Source organism: Pleurodeles waltl, chromosome 4_2 (assembly GCF_031143425.1).
Source record: "Pleurodeles waltl isolate 20211129_DDA chromosome 4_2, aPleWal1.hap1.20221129, whole genome shotgun sequence".
In the NCBI taxonomy this organism is placed as follows: Eukaryota; Metazoa; Chordata; class Amphibia; order Caudata; family Salamandridae; genus Pleurodeles; species Pleurodeles waltl.
In genome coordinates, this window is record NC_090443.1 from 821,242,321 (window position 1) to 821,259,331 (window position 17,011).

Here is a 17,011-nt window from a genome sequence, read left to right on the forward strand (position 1 = left end):
TATTATTTTAGTACCAAGACCAAAATAATCAGATCTGACCCTAAGTCAAAAGGGGGGACACACCACCCCATAATCATCATTCAGGATATCATTTGTTTTCTGCTGGGTACACTTGAACTGGCATGCAGTGTTAAACTTACGATGATCCAGGACTTGATGTTGGAGGTGGACCTGAAATCATAAAGTAGAAGAGGTTAGCAAAAAAATAATAATGTTTGTCTATTGGAATATCATGTTGATTGTTTAGCATTCAGCCTATGTAATACCCATCATGCAAACAGGAATTTGCTAAGTGAGACATCAGCTGAAACCATTATGTACCATTGAATGGTATAAAACCGCTAAGAACATAAAAATTCAGGTTGTTCAGAACTTAAATTAACTGAAATTCCCCCCAGCGTTAACGTCTATTCTCTTTCATAACAGCACCTAGTGAAGGGAGTCAGTCGCATGGATGTATGATCACTTTTGGTTACCCTCAGAAAAGATGCAAGTAGTTCCATCATGGGGCACTAAAAAGGCTAATCTAGACAAAGGACGGCATGAGTCCAAACCCTGAGGCCTTGTGTGGGAATGGCGGTAAGGTACTGTCTCAGCTGAGAATTTTGTGACATAGGAGGGAAATCTCACCACTGTACTGAAAGGTGGGGTCAACAATAGAGAGCCAAGACCTCTGACAGAACCCAATCAGATAGGATGCAAACCCAATGATTAATGCCAGAAGTACTTGGCCTATAGCTCACTTTTGTTTTACAAAGCCCTCAGCCAGTACCATTGAATGTCGGGGCGCTAAATGCCAGGGTGCATGGTCTTGATTCCAACATATGCCTCTTTGATCTACCACCAGGCACTCCCAACCCCTTGATCTTACTCCTGCATTCTCTCTTTGACACTCTCCTTCTCCCTCCATGTTTGATTCTCTCTCTTGCTCTGGGTCAGAGTCTAGTGAGGAAATATAGGTGCCGCTCTTCAAAGATGAGTGCTTGTGGGCCCCATTTTCAAATTAAGCACTGATGTCAGTACAAATTTAATGAAACAGTGGACAGGAATATAACTACTGGGAGGGAGAGCAGCCATGATGCCCCTCATGCATAAGAAGCATTCTGTGCAATATTTTAAGTCATTACCATCAAACCTAAGGGCAGATTTATGGAAAGTGGTGCTGCCCCGAATGCAGCACCACTTTCCCTGAGCCCCTTAGCGCCCCCCCTACTGCCACCATGTGTGCACCTTATTTAAAATACGGTGCACCATGGCGCAGGGTAGGGGCAATAGCGTCATTCTATGTGACGCTATTGATGTACTTTGCAGGAGTAGCACCAAAATTCTGGTGCTACTCTTGCAGAGTACATAGGGGCCCATTCTAAATAATGGAAGCCCCCTTTTAACGCCTGCTTTAAGCAGGTGTTAAAAGGGCCAAAAAATGGCGCATGGAAATCTCATAGATTTCCTTGTGCCCTCTTTTCAGCCCCCCCTAACGGGGGAACGCCCCCTGGCATACATTATGTCTGGCGCAGGTATAATGTGAAGCAAGGGTTTACAAAGTGGCGCAATGCAAGCATTGCACCACTTTATAAATATGGCAGTTGGAAAATGACACCTTAACGCCCCATTTGTGTTAAAATAAATGCCGCAAATGTGCTGCAAGGTGGCACTATGGGCTCATAAATATGCCCCCTAGTGTTACACGCATGCCAAGAGCCAGTCAATCTGTCAGTCTGCTTGTCGCATCCACCCATCATTCCATGGCCTCCATACCATCCATTACAAATTCATCAACCCATCACATCTATCCATGGGCATGCATAATGATAGCTAGCTCAAAGAAGGCCATAGAGACTTTTTTCCACAATGAGTGAGCTATCAACATTTCTTCTAATGTGATCACTAACACCCAAACAACACAACGTACAGAAGAGGTAATTGGATAGGATTTGAAGAGGATTCCTGCTGTTTATAGCACAGGGACCTCTGTGATGCAAAGAGTTTATACATCAAATATAGTTTCATGTTTTGCAGGTCTTAGGAAATCTTATTGGCAAAACCATAGCCACAGTTTTACAAAACTGATCCTCTCCTTTTTACCCACAACAAATGTAGCATTTGAATTCCTTTAAGTGAACAATATTTGATGAGTTGGTGGAGCACAGTTGGATTACTATATTTTTCAATGACAGGTTGACAGAATAATTCAAGCACTCTAATTGCTTCCACAATAACTCTAACATGCCAGACATTTAAGGTGATGATTTTCACAAGACCACATCTCAAAGTATGAAGACACACATTAGATGTTCTTAACTTCACTTCTGTGGGGGGACTACAAAGCTCACATGCATTCTAGCTAAGGCACTACTATCAAGGTCTTCATTGACAGGATGATATTTACACATATATATTTCAAACCATTGATCAATTGAAGACTGATTTGCAAATTTTTCATAATGATCAAGAGACCAGTCCTATTATGTGAAGCTACTGAAAAGATTCACTTAGGTTCAATTAGATACTCATCTTTACTGTATGAAATATTCTGGCATACGGTGAGTGTGCAATCCTTCCTGCAAGCTACATTGTCATTTAGAATCAATGCCCTCTGTGACTTGTTGCATATCTTCCGATCTTGGCACCATCTTCAGGTCTAGTGGCCAAAAATATTAAGGTAATTCTCAAATATTTTCAAAATGCCTCTTTTTCACAATCCCCTCCTAGCACTTCTGAGTGCAGCTGGGGATAAGCTACGATTGACCATGACCTCTTGGTATTGTTTTGGGTTTGTACCAATAATTATATCTTGGTCATTGTTTTAATGTGGGTGGTACTCTGGCTTTCCATCTATGTTCATAAATTTGATACCTAAATTAACCTCACTTACATACAGTTCCACAATTCTCTTCATGATTTTTGTTCTGTGTGCTCTTCAACCTCATTGGTTTACAGGACATTTCCTTTACTTTGGAAACACTTATTTCCACTGGAATGATGTAAAAACATATGTAAAGTGAAAACTCTTGGGAAAGTTTAGTTGCCAATCGCCTTCCTAGCAGATTAGCAGATAAGATGACTGAAACGGTAAAAGGGGTGGGGGTAAAGGCACATGACATTTTGCCAAGCACATCTACTATGGGATGTAAGTTCAAATCTCAGTTTGTAAATTATGTTGGTTGGGCATTGCTGGGATTGGAATATCCTATGCATGGCATATAGGAGTGTACCCCTTCTGTGAGTGCCTGACTGCATGTGAAACTGGCATCCTGACTTATACTTTGGCCCTGACGTCATGCTAATGTAGCATGTGGGCAGAGGACTAGGAATATCCTTGACAATGGAAGGTGTGGGACTTATCCTGTGACCTGAAAGGGCTTATATATTTGTCCTAAATGTAGATGGTGGTCTCTTGCTCATGCTTTAGGTGAATCACATTAAGTAGGGGTAAGAGTATACTGTGCTTTGCATCTTTAATATGACTAGACTTTTTTTCTGAATCCCGGACCTCACTCGTGTAAACTTCCTTTGTGATGTGATGCACAGAACTTTGCACAGACATCCTTTGTGCTGGTTTTGTGTGTGTACAGTGCTTGTGTAGCACATGTACAGTTGCAAGACTATATGGGCTGAATTATGAGTTTGGCAGTTGGACCTTTCAAACTCAAATACGGCAGTGGGGAGGTGGCCGTCAAGCCGGCACGCTCACCACTGTCGTATTACGATGTTTTTGCCAGGCTAACCAGCAGAAACAGTGCTCGGCATTGTCTTTGGCACCCTCAGGGAGCGGAGGCCAATGCCGTCGCACAGACAGTGCCTCCAGCACCCTCGGAATGCGCACGGTCTTCCATAGCAAACAGTGCGCATTCCAAGGGTGCTGCCTGGAGGGGGAGCCTGCACTGCCCACCACATGATCATGGACAATGCAAAGGCCCCCCTGTGCCTCAACTCTGCCTTTCCACCAGCCTTTTCATGGCGGGGACCCCGCCATGGAAAGGCTGACGGAAAGGAAAGTTGTGATTAGCACAACAGTGCCAAACTCGGCACCGCCGTGGCTGACCACGACTTTCACCGCTGCCAACCCATTGGGATCCCTGATCCTGGTGGTGGTAAAGTGCATATGTTCTCTGTGTAAAGTGTACTGTTGATTGGTGTATCCATGATTGCCATATTTGATTTACTGGTAAGTACCTAGTAAAGTGCACTAGAGGTGCCCAGGGCCTGTAAATCAAATGCTACTAGTGGGCCTGCAGCACTGGTTGTGCCACCCACATTAGTAGCCCTGTAAACATGACTCAGACTTGCCATTGCAGTGTCTGTGTGTGCAGTTTTAAACTGCAAATTCGACTTGGCTGGTGGACCCACTTGCCAGGCCTCAACCTTCCCTTTTACTACATGTAAGGCACCCCTATGTTAGGCCCTAGGTAGCCCCATGGGCGAGGGCAGCGTATGTTTAAGGTAGGACATATAATAGTGTGTTTTATATGTCCTAAGAGTTAAATACTGCCAAATTCGGTTTTCACTGTGCAAGGCCTATTTCTCTCATAGGTTAACATGGGGGCTGCCTTTAAATATCCCTAAAGCGCAGATTCTCTTTGAGAGCAGATACAAAGGAGGAGTTCAGGGTCTCTGAGCTCACAATTTAGAAATACACCTTTTAGTGAAGTTGGTTTTTAAATTGTCTGTTTGAAAATACCACTTTTAGAAAGTAGGCATTTTCTTGCTTATACCACTCTGTGACTCTACCTGTTTGTGGATTGTCTGTCTAGGCCAGTTTGACAGTTGGGCTGTTTTGCACCTCTCTAGACAGTGACTCAAAAGGGGGCGGCGGTGTTGCCAGCATATCCTGATGAGCCATCTGAGCTGGAGAGGAGGGAGGAGTGGTTGTTCACACCTCAAGGACTGTGCCTGCCCTCACCAAATGCAATCTCTGACCCCCTGTTGTGCGTCTGGGGCCTGGCCTGGACAAGGAAGGATCTTGCAAACACTTGAGACTTTGCTTTGAAGTTTGCCAACTTCAAAGGCAGAACTGGGTATAAGAAAAAGACCCATAACCCCAGACTTTTAGAATCTTTCTGGAATCAAGAGGAACATCTGCAAGTACAAGAGTTGAAGAGCTGAAGGAGGAATACTGTCCCTTTGCTGTGCTGCTTTGCTGGACTGGCCTGCAGCTGCTGCTTCTGCCTGAAAAGAGTGCAAAGGGTGAACTTTTCTGTGTGTCCTGCTTGAGAAAATTCTCCAAGGGCTTGGAGTAGAGCTTGCCTCCTGTTGGAAGTCTCAGGGACACCAAAGACTTCAGTTTCCTCAACCTGCAGCACTGGGAACTGTGTGTTTTGTGCTGTTCAAGAGGAGAAACCACTACGACGCCGCCAATGACGCCACTGGCCTGCACCATGACCTGCCGGCGCCACAAGGAATCGCACTGCCACACTTCGCACCGCGACCCTGGTCTCCCCGACTCCGTCATCGGACGACTTCACTGAGCCGCTGCTCGCACCGCCACCTATGGGCCCGCACTCCGGCATCGCCTGCTAACACTGCAGCCTGGGCATCCCCGACGCCGCCGCTCCTGCTGACACTGGCACCACTGCCTGCACCGTGTGGCCTGTGGACACCGCTTGTGAGGTACACGAAGCACCGTCCCGCACCGCATCCCTGGTCCACCGACGCCAGCACCATCGACTCCTGTGTCGTCACCAGTTATCCTGCCTGTACCATGGCCTGTGGACACCGCTTGTGAGGGTCACGAAGCATCGTCCCGTCCTGTACCGCTGGCTTGGGCCTACCGACAACAGCGCTTCAACAACGACGATGATGCTGCCTGCACCGTGACCTGTGGGCACCGCACTTCGCATCGTCCCGCTTCGCACCACAGCCCCGACGTCATCCACGCCAGCGCACCTGACTTCATCAGCCTGGCATTCGATCCGCAACGCCTGTGACCTCAAGGACCCAGCGACTCCTGCACCGACTCTGGAACTGACACCACGACGTCACTGACGCCGCTCTCTGGAGCTCACCGTGAGGATCACGACGCCCTGCAAATCCAAGGTACTGTTTGTGGGTCTTCCCGACATCGTAGCTGGCCCGCAACGCCGCAGCCGGCCTGAACTGTTGGTTTTGTTGATCAAAACGCTGTGATAGCCTCAGGTGGAGCTATTGACTTCAAGGAACTGTATTTTGGGGCAAATCTTGCAGAATTCATATTTTTATTACTGTATGTTGGATTTTTATTGTATTTGGTCTTGTTCTATATAGATAAATATTGGCTATTTTTCTAAAACTGGTGTGGTGTCTGTTTGTAGTGTTTTCACTTATTTCTGTATGTTATGTGCAAATGCTTTACACATTGCTTCTGAGATAAGCCGGACTGCTTGTGCCAAGCTACCAAGGGGGTGAGCAGGGGTTATCTGAGCGGGAATCTCCCTTATCTTGACTAGAGTGAGGGTCCCTACTTGGACAGTGTGGAAACCGACTGCCAACTAGAGACCCCATTCCTAACATGAAGGAAGAGAGTGCTCTATTTAGTCATCGAAGAGCTGTATGTATGTGGTGTGTTCCTGACAGCCAGTCTTCCAGTGCGGGGTCATCACCTGAAGTCAACACTTTCTTCTGGAGATAAGGACCAGTTAAAGAGCCTAAAAGGCAGCCTGCTGAGGGCCAGAAGTGTGTCTGGTCCTACATGACAAGATACTGTTCAGGAGGAGAAGCCCATCCTATTCCCACCATGAGGAGCACCAGAAAAAAAAACTGACCAGAGAGAGAGCTTGAGGATTGAACCATGCTATAAAGGCATACACTGCCTCATGTTGCAGTACCCGAGTGAGCTGTATCAACCTTGCACCAGAGCTGATATTCCCATGACACCGTGCAGTTCACCTCAGGCTGCTACTGAAGAGTGGAGGGAGTGGAGAACCCTGATCAGCTGAGGGGATAAATGTCCCTAAAAATATTACAACGAGAAAGTCAGAATGGAGACTTCAACTGCTGGGAGCCTGACCAAAGCCAACCATTAGGCTTCTACTGCTGGAATCAGATGCTGCTGTGGACCCACCTCCCAGTGACTGCCCTGTGAATTTTTTTCTTTGTGAGGCTGCTGCTGAGTTCCCCCTGTGACAGAGGAGTCAAGATATGAAGGTGAGAACACAGCTCACACCCGCCACACAGCCCAGACTACTGCAAGCAGCCAGCAGTAAACCCGAGGGCCTTAGCCTGAACCAGCCGACAGGAGTCTGAGAGGCGTGGGCGGACTTGACGCACCCACATGAAACTATTCCCAAAAGGAATGATAAGTGCATTGAACTGAGTTGCTTATCGGGCCAGTGAGAACTTTTTACGCCATCTGCACCTGAGCCTATTCTTTCTTGAGCCTGTAGAAAGCGGAGGTTCATTAAAGCACGATTGTGGCCATAACAGGGGGGATAGCAATTACCAGGTAAGCGAAGGAGGACGTAGCACCTAGTTGTTAGATCACAACTTAGTGCAGCGCTGTAAAATCGTACTCATCCGATTGGGTAGTATTAAGTATTGCTGTGATCCTAAAACAGGCTTCCCTGCCCCCTCCTCAACATTGGTCTGACAAGCATAGGAAAGAATGTGTATCTTTAAAATTGCACTTTATTTAGTATTATAAAAATTGCCCTAAAAAAAACCAATAAAAATATATTATTAAATGTGACTATAATGAATTTGCTGATCGTTGCCGGCAGTCCCTGGCCCTAATTCTGTCTCAGTTGTGCATTGTAGCTACAGTAACCTCAGAGACATCCAGATTTCTTCTAAGCTATTTGGTGCTAGAACAGCCAACGTTGATTAGCTCTTTATACCTGCTAACCATCCACAAACCAGCTGAGATAACATCAGCGTGATATCGGTCTCAGTACCGTGAACAGAGCAATCCACCATTAGACAGCAAGATAAGGTGGTTAGAGACAGCTATGAGAGCTATTTCAGTGATGTGGGTGAAGATTCATTCACAAATGGAATCTATGGTAATAACTAGAAAAACTGTGCAGTAATTGTTTTAATTTGATTTGTTTTTTTTATTTTAAATCGATTTGAAAAAGTTATTTTTTGAGCAGATGATTTAAGCTATTATTCTGGGTTACCCATAAATATATTCAGACATTTGTGACCTTAATAATGGAACTTTATTTATAAACAGAATGGTGGCTAAAGCAGCAGATGAAAATCAAAAGATGAGTGTTGTTGATAAGGGATCTTCTCTATGATGGCATAATTAGCATAATGTATACAAAATGTGTATATATACAGTGATATCAAACTTAAACCGATAGATGTAAATAATAAGTGTTTCTAATTTTTGAACGTAACATTTGAGGACATTTGATTTGAATCTATCCAGGTTTATTGTGTTTTTTTCTCACTCCCCACAGGTTATAACAACATGATTTAAAATAAAATCTTACCAAATTTGACAAACAGCACACCAGTGGTAGATACAGTCCTTTTGCTGTTTGTTGCAACACACTGAAAGTATCCAGTGTCCGTTGTATCAAGATTCCGTATTCTTAATCGCGACCCATAGTTTGTTGCACGAATTGAAATCCTTCTGGGCTCTTGCACGACAGGGGCATCATTTTTTAACCACTGTATCGTTGGTGAAGGATTTCCAGACACTTTACAGTGCAATTCTGCCGTTTGCCCAAGCGAGGTGGTTATATTGTTCATAGGCTCAAGAAGGGTCAAGTAGACATCTGGATGAATAGAAAAATATAACATTACCATCAGTGCTTAATTTGCAAATAAAAACGTGCCTGTGCTCAAAGCTCATCTTGAAACACCCTGCTGCTGCAATTAAATGTTCAGCACAGCATACTGAGACAGTGTAATCCTATATCCATCTCGGGCCTCTTTAATTCATTTACAGACACTCCCTGTCCCTTCAGCTCACTCTTGCAGCTTTCTGCTTTCTCCATCTGTAATGCTTTTTCTTCTTTTTATTCCTCCGTTTTTCCCATATGTGTCTTTTGCCTGAGGCGGAAAAATAAGCCCTGGCCCTCAAAAATAAGTGCTGGTGCCCCCCACGGGAAACCACCAGCTCAAATTAAGCACTGATTACCATGTAGCATAATAATTACAGTACTGGTCAACACAATGGGGGTGATTCTCACCCTGGTGGGCGGCGGAGGCCGCCCGCCAGAGTTCCCCCCTCCAAAATACTGCTCCGCGGTCGAAAGACTGCTGAGGGTATTTTGGCTTTTGCACTGGGCTGGCGGGCGACCGCCAAAAGGCCGCCCGCCAGCCCAGTGCAAACCACCCTTCCCACGAGGACGCTGGCTCAGAATTGAGCCGGCGGAGTGGGAAGGTGCGACGGGTGCAGTGGCACCCGCAGCGTATTTCAGTGTCTGCAAAGCAGACACTGAAATACAAAGTGGGGCCCTCTTACGGGGGCCCCTGCAGTGCCCATGCCATTGGCATGGGCACTGCAGGGGCCCCCAGGGGCCCCACGACAACCCATACCGCCATCCTGTTCCTGGCGGGAGAACCGCCAGGAACAGGATGGCGGTATGGGCTGTCAGAATCCCCATGGTGGCGCAGCGAGCTGCGCCGCCATGGAGGATTCTAATGGGCAGCGGAAAACCGGCGGGAGACCGCCGGTTTTCCGCATCTGACTGCGGCCAAACCGCCGCGGTCAGAATGCCCTGTGGGGCACCGCCAGCCTGTTGGCGGTGCTCCCGGGTCAGAATGACCCCCAATATATTTCTTTAAGAAAGTATATTTATGGTCACTTCCTAAAATCAGATAGTCAATGTCTGTAATAATGTTTAGTATGTATCTGAACCCTTCATGTTTTAATGGCCTGCACTATAAAAAAAAGTGGTTCACTATGGCAGGCCTCAAACTGAATTTTTGAATTAGAGTTACAGAGGCCTACATTATACTATGAGTAAAAAAAAAATCATGGTTAGGCTCGAAGGAGGAGGAGTGTCCTCTCAGTCTGGCCTGGAGAGTACTTTCTTTTTACAGTGGTCAGCCCGATTTCCTGGGGGTTTTGCCTGACAGTCCTCACAACCTGTCAGAGGACATTGTTAGGAACAGTTATAACATAACACTTTTTTAAAATATTTGGTGGAAGCATGCGAGGGCAGCAAATACACTGATTTAGGCAATCTGGATCTTAGATGAAGGTGTAAATTGTAAAAAGTTTTACAAAGCAATAAAATATTGGTGCTGATTAGAACACCGTTTTATGTCATGATATGTCCCGACGGATGTTGAAGATAATGTCATTGGGCTACCTGAAAAGCAAAGTATGAGATTCCACAAACTACCCGGTTAAGCACCATATTCTATAGTAAATATCCCAGCACATATCAAGGCGTATGCTGGATTAGTATGTGCCTTCTAGTGATCATCGCTAAGCTCATAAGGGATGTCATGCTAACTTCTTCCATTGATTCATATGACTGAACTCAGCACAAGAAAAAGTCTCTAGCAATTTGGGACAAAGTAACCACCCATCCAAATGGTCTGTAACTCCCGGCTATAATTTCACACTCCTCCATGGTTCCTCCAAGTGCTCTGATGAAACCTAAAGTGGACCTCTTTACAAACTCTCTTAATCAAATACATAAATAAATTGTCAAAGGAAATCGTGATTAGAATAGGCTAGTTCAAAACTTTTTTTCTAGATGCATATCATGTTCAATGTGTGCATAAAAATATATTCGGTCAACACATGAAAATGTATTATTCATAAAGTGTTGTTTATGTAGTCAGTGCTAGGAAATGTAAACCATTTAAAACAAAAACATCTACAATGCCGTGCCGATTACACTTAAAGAAAATTACCAATTGTTTTGTAAACAGAAGTAAGATTCTTTTAATGACGTAGATATAGTAAATGCCAAACAGAACTACTCTACTTTCACCGCCTACAATTCAATAACTGGCCAATAAGTTGGGCCACGTTCCTATTAATGGTGCAAGTCTCTGTCAGTGATTGCCATTGCAAGCGAACTACAACCATTTGACTAGCTGCAACATCTTTTATCCTTAAACTCATAATAACTCTTAGAGCATGATTTAAGTTAGTTGGATGCATGACATCTGCCAAAAGGAGGCTAAGTCCTGCCTGCCCTATTTAGAGTGCATAGACATCTTACACCATCTAAATAGGGAGGAAGGACCAACCTCCAATCTCTACATTAGTCCCTTATTTTGGCGCAAACCACACACTTTTTAACAGTGCAAAAATGCTTGTACAAAATAGCAAAGAAATGAAATGCTTCGTGGGGATGGGGGAAGGATAAGGTGCTTGAAAGTCACTTCTGTAACACTGTCACACATCCGAACAAAAAGTTTCTTTGCTTGAAACATTCACTGAAAGGAATGAGTAGGTCTTGAAAAGCCAACCTTTAGCACTTTGTTTCCAGACTCTTCTCTAAAAGATAAATTCACTAGCAGGAGCAGCAAAGAAAACCCACTGTAAAGTGTCCAAAGGTGACCTTTTTATAAGTGAGAGATCTCCAAAGCCAATGAAGACCAAACAAACACAGACCATGCAGATTAAAAAAAGCATGTCATTTCAAACTGAGGAGTTTGTTTTTAAAATGAACTCTGAAAATAGATAACATTGAATACATGGTTTTTAATGAACAACTACTATCGGGTTGTAGTAGGAAATAAATTGTGCTCCTGTTTTTTTTCCCACGAGGTCTAATGTTCTGAAAGAAATGATACCTCATTCCAAGTGTGGTGGATGAGAGGTAGTAGGTACTCAGCCTCAGAAATATTGCCAGAACAGAATGGAGCATTCACTAGGAGCAGTGAACAACTTCTGGTGGATGTTTTTTTATATCAGAATGAGGCATAATATGCAAAATAAGAAGGCTTGGTAGTTTCAAGCAGTTTCTAGCCATTGTCCCCAGTTACATTTTGCCAGGTTTTTTCCTGGAGAAACAGGTTAGGCAAACATTGTGGGGGTGTGCTCGTTGCCAGTGAACTCGGAAACTTCCATTTCTATGCGCAAACTCCCACACACGAACCAATTGAACACATTGTCAATGTTAAGCAAGTTGTTTCTTCTGAACCTCAAACTATGTTGCAGAGTACTAAAGGAGGAATTGTGCCACTCTGTGCAAGGACGCGCAGGCGCTCTACTTCTTGGAGTCAGATACTGGTGGGGGCTGAAAACTGAAAGGGGAAGTTCAAATGTAAGAGGTACCCGGTGAACATTATTCGGGAATGTTTGAGTTTCATTAATAAATAGAATAGAATAACAGGCCATTGGTTACTAATTACGAATAAAGTAGTGTCCATCCTAATGGCGGCTGAATACAAGCTGTTTTAGCCACGTTACGTTTCAATTTCAGGTGCCACCCGGTGTCATCAGCATGTTGGCAGGACTGGGATCTTTAGAGCTACGACAAAAGGCGCATCTTTAACACAGGATCAGTGGAAAGACCCAAGCACAGCACTACACTGATTCGGCACATCATTTACGGTACACGGAAGGGTACCAAGTGCAAAACCTGTGCCTAAATTATAAGCCAGAATCGTTCCTCTTCACGATGAGTCTGAGGCAGATGAATCTGAGATGTGACTGGGAGGGCTATCGTCTTTCTCAGAGTGAAGTACCTGTCATAAGTGCATTCACTGAAATTCTGGACGAGCCCCCAAAAAGAATTTGAGAAAACATCTCTGCATTCTTTGATAATTACTCTCATGAAAACAGTAGAACACATCTGGACAAAGGCAACTCTAATATACATCTGAAGGGATTTCTTCTTGTATTTTCTGTTTAAAATGTATATGTCCAAGGAGAAACAAGTGCCAGTCTTTGCTGATTCTTCTAATTACTTTCCGGCTTCGACCTAAAAATCCAGATCAAGGCAGTAAAATAATACCCAGGTGGTAACCCTAGTAAATACCTGGGGGGTCTCTAACCTCTGCATTCAGTCTAGCCCTGAAAGCAGTGTCTCTAGTGCAGGTGGCCTCACTCTGCAGTGCTGGGCCAACAAAGGATGGAAAGAACTTCCTGAGCAGGTAAGGAGTTCCAGTGAAATGTGGTCCAAGGTGTCCGCCACTTACATCAAGATGACCCTTATGTGCAAGGGGAGGTGACCAGGTGGCAACGTTGCAGAGCCAACAAATGACATTTTACTTTACCTGCATTCAGGGATTTCACTCACTACAGGTGAGTACCTTAAATGAAGGAAACTCGCCTCGATTTTCAGTTTGGCTGTTTGGCTTATGACACAATTACACATACACGTGTATTTGTTGTTTTTTTATTATAATTTTTCACTTCTTCTGCACTTGGTGATTCACGCAGCATGCTGTTCTCTTGCCAGTGGTTTATGTCTTTTCCTTCCTGTTTGGGTTAAGAACATTCTCTGCAAATTTGGGAAAACAAGCAGCGCACTGACTGTTCATGGCGCCAGGTCACACTCAATACACACAGTCTCTGAAGGCATGATGCTTGATATTTCAAAAAGTGCATTATACACTCCCTCTCCACGAGATGGGCTAGGCTGGCACCCCAGTGAGCAGGCTGGTATGGGGCCTGACCACATCTCAGCAGGTGAACTTACCTGAATGCGGCATGCAGCACCCAGAATGGCTGACGACATAGCATCCCCAACTGACTCACAAGACAGAAAAAATAACACTGAGAGCTCCCTGAGTGCAATCGCTCTGGTGTACCTCCACTATCACTACCACACTGCGACAAAAATGCAGAATCAGTGACGAAGCTGCATGGTCCAGGCACCCTACCTCTGAGGTAAGAGCACAAACTGAGGCATCATGCAATCTACCCCTACGACTCTGTGAAAAACCTTTTGTGATTGGTAGAAAAAGTTCAATAATTTTTACTCTCCTGCCCAAAATGTTCCCGAATCGTCAGGGAAGGTTCCTGGGATACTAACCAATGGTTTCAAGTAAGAAGAGGTTTTTACCAAATTACAGTCAGCACCACACCAAAAGTCCAGTTCCAGCTAGCCTTGTTAGATTTCTTCTTTGAAAACACCTTTGACTCCGTCCTTTGGATTTTAGAAGTCCTTCTTCCCGGAAATGTAACTTCTTGAAAATATCTTTATGAGTCCCAGCTTCAACGGGATGCAAGAGACTCATGTTCCTCAGTACTTTGACTGGCAGACAGGAGTCTTTCAAGGTGGGCAGTCTTGTGACGCCTTCTCAGTCTAATTATTCAATAAAGAGGACTATGATTTGAGAGTGACAGAATTCCAACATATTCTTTTCCCTAAATTTTCAGAAGGAAAGCACAGTCCCTGGTTCCTAGTCCTAACATGAAAATGAATACCACAATGCTTTTTGGGGGAGGAAAACCCCCTGCCCAAGTTTCTCTCTCTCTCTTTATTTCTACCAGCTCCTGCCAGAGTCAGCAACCACTGACACCTCTAGAGGGGTTGTATGACAGAACCACGCATGCCAGAACAACGCATGCCTTAACAACGCAGTCGGAACCAGAACCGATTCATCTCCAAGCATGCCTTTACCTCACATGCCTTTACAACGAATTTTGTTGTAAAAGCATGCCTAGTAAAGGCATATGTGGAAACGGCATTGTGGTTCTGCCATGCAAACCCCAAGGCCCAAAACTACCCCCATCCCCTAATAGCTAAGCTACCTTCACCCCCCACCCACCCGAAGCCTTAAAAAAAACCCTACCCTGATCCCCCCCACCCCTGTCCCCCTAAAAACTAAACTATCCCGACACCCCCAACCCGCCCTGAGGCCCAAAACTACCCCAACTCTAATAGCTAAACTACCCCGAAAGCCCTAAAAAAAAAAACTACCCAGACCCCCGACCCCCGACCCCCGACCCCCGACCCCTGCCCCTAAAAACTAAACTACCCGACACCCCCCCACTCTGAGCCCTAAAACCTTCCCCACCTCTAATAACTAAACTACCTGACCCCCCACCCATTCTAAGCCCAAAAAAAACTAACCCGACCCCGCCCCTAAAAACGAAACTACCCGACATCTCCCACTTGCCCTGAGCCCTAAAAACGACCACCACCCCTAATAACTAAACTACCCTGGCACCTACCCTAAGCCCTAAAAAAACTCCTACTTTGATCCCCCACCCCGCCCTTAAAAACTAAACTACCCTGACACACCCCACCTGCCCTGACCCCTAAAACTCACCCCCACCCCTAATAGCTGAATTACCCCGACCCCCACCCTGAGCCCTAAAAAATAAAACCACCACAGCCCCAACCCTTAAAAAATAAACTACCCTGCCCCCCTCCCTAAGCCCTAAAAATAAATCTACCCCCCACCTCGGCCATAATAATTATTCAGTCCCCACCACCCACCGTAAGCCCCCAAAAAATAGTCTGACCCCCAAGCCATTAATCTACCCCTCCCCAAAAATTCCCCCCCAACCCTGCCCAGCCCCACTTACCTCACCGCGTCCTCTCCTGCTCTCTGCATTTTTCTGTGCCTATGCGTAGTTTCGCACTTGTGTGGTTAAGGCACAGAAAAAAGGCATTTGTTTTCCGGCAAGCCTGGTTACGCTTGTGTGGTATATGCCCGTGTTGTTTTGAACGCGTGGTTAAGGACGTTTCCCCTCTAGGATCAACGTCGCACACACAGCACGTTGAACAACTCCAGCCTTCTCCCTCTGAAGAAGTAAGGCTCCTGTCAGTCGCTGTGAGTTCCATATTTCAAAAAGGGACTTGACTCATAGTTGAGAAATAAAGTAAGATATTCATTGTGGGAGATGTCCTTTGATAAATGACAACCTTCCTTTCTTACTGGGTTGCCGAGACAGAAGCCCTTGGTAACAAGGTAGACCTTAGGCTGAGTATTTGTGTTCATCGATGCTTTGTACTCTGTGCACGAATGCCACTATGGGGGTTATTCTAACTTTGGAGGAGTGTTAATCCGTCCCAAAAGTGACGGTAAAGTGACGGATATACCACCAGCCGTATTACGAGTTCCATAGGATATAATGGACTCGTAATACGGCTGGTGGTAAATCCGTCACTTTTCCGTCACTTTTGGGACGGATTAACACCTCCTCCAAAGTTAGAATAACCCCCTATGTGTCTTCCTTTGTCTGTACATGTCAATGTATGTGTGAGCTATACAGGGGGTTGCACGGATCTTGTATGGCTGTGTGCATGCATTGCAGAAAAAACACACCTTTTGGTTTGGTCAGTGCTGCCAAGCACTTAACAACGATGCTTATTTTGCAACACAGAAAATCACGACTTGGGCGACTATTTCCTGTTGAATGCACTGAATCATGACTTAAAAATGTCCTTAATGCGGTCAGAGCAATATTATTTTATCGTTTCTTCCATGGTTCCTGTTTTTCTTCTGTCAGTCAAACACATGATTAACTCATAATAACCATAAATTAAATGGAAACACGAAAAAAGACTGAATGGAGCCAGTCGACCTCTACTGGCAACTAGCAGAGCGAGCCATGTTTTTGTAAGTAAGAAGGAACATGGGATTTTAGCAGCTCATTTAGAGTCGAATTGAAGAATTGACCTCAAGACCAATGCATGAATGTGGTGGAGTAGTTTAAAGCCCCATTCAGCAGCTACAGGGTGCGCTGTGAGTTGAAGCCGCACCACCCTTCTGCGGATGGGGACCAGTGTGACATGCATGGAGCTTAGGGTGTAATGATTTACATTCACCTCATTTTTTGGAAAGGTAGAGAATCATGATCCTTCATTGTGCAGACAGATGTGACTAGTTAGGTGTACTCAGTCCTCCTCATTGTGATTAATGGAAGAGGAAAGGACATTGCACATCATGCAGCCACTCAGTGAATGTTGGGACTGAGACATTCAAGGGGCAGCAGTCCACCTTCTCAGCATATGCTTTTCATTGCAATCTCTGCCTCTATAATGGACTGAGTTTGGCGGAGGGGATTACTCCATCCCAAAAGTGACGAATATCCCGTCCGCCGTATTATAAGTTCCATTATATCCTATGGAACTTGTGAAACGGCAAGATGGGATATCCGTCACTTTTGGGACAAAGTAACCCCCTCCGCCAAACTCGTAATGAGGCCCTG

General features: G+C 45.1%; 1 protein-coding gene across 2 annotated transcripts in view; it reads right to left on the minus strand.

Annotated features, from left to right (window-relative positions):
- ROR1 (receptor tyrosine kinase like orphan receptor 1) overlaps window positions 1–17,011 on the minus strand; it is a 546,405-nt gene that overhangs the window by 99,683 nt on the left and 429,711 nt on the right. For both annotated transcript variants that reach the window (XM_069232517.1, XM_069232518.1), the window contains 2 exons: window positions 8,415–8,702; window positions 141–171 (listed from right to left, as the gene is read on the minus strand). In XM_069232517.1, coding sequence (XP_069088618.1) covers window positions 141–171; window positions 8,415–8,702 — 319 coding nt within the window. The remainder of the gene's footprint in view (window positions 1–140; window positions 172–8,414; window positions 8,703–17,011) is intronic.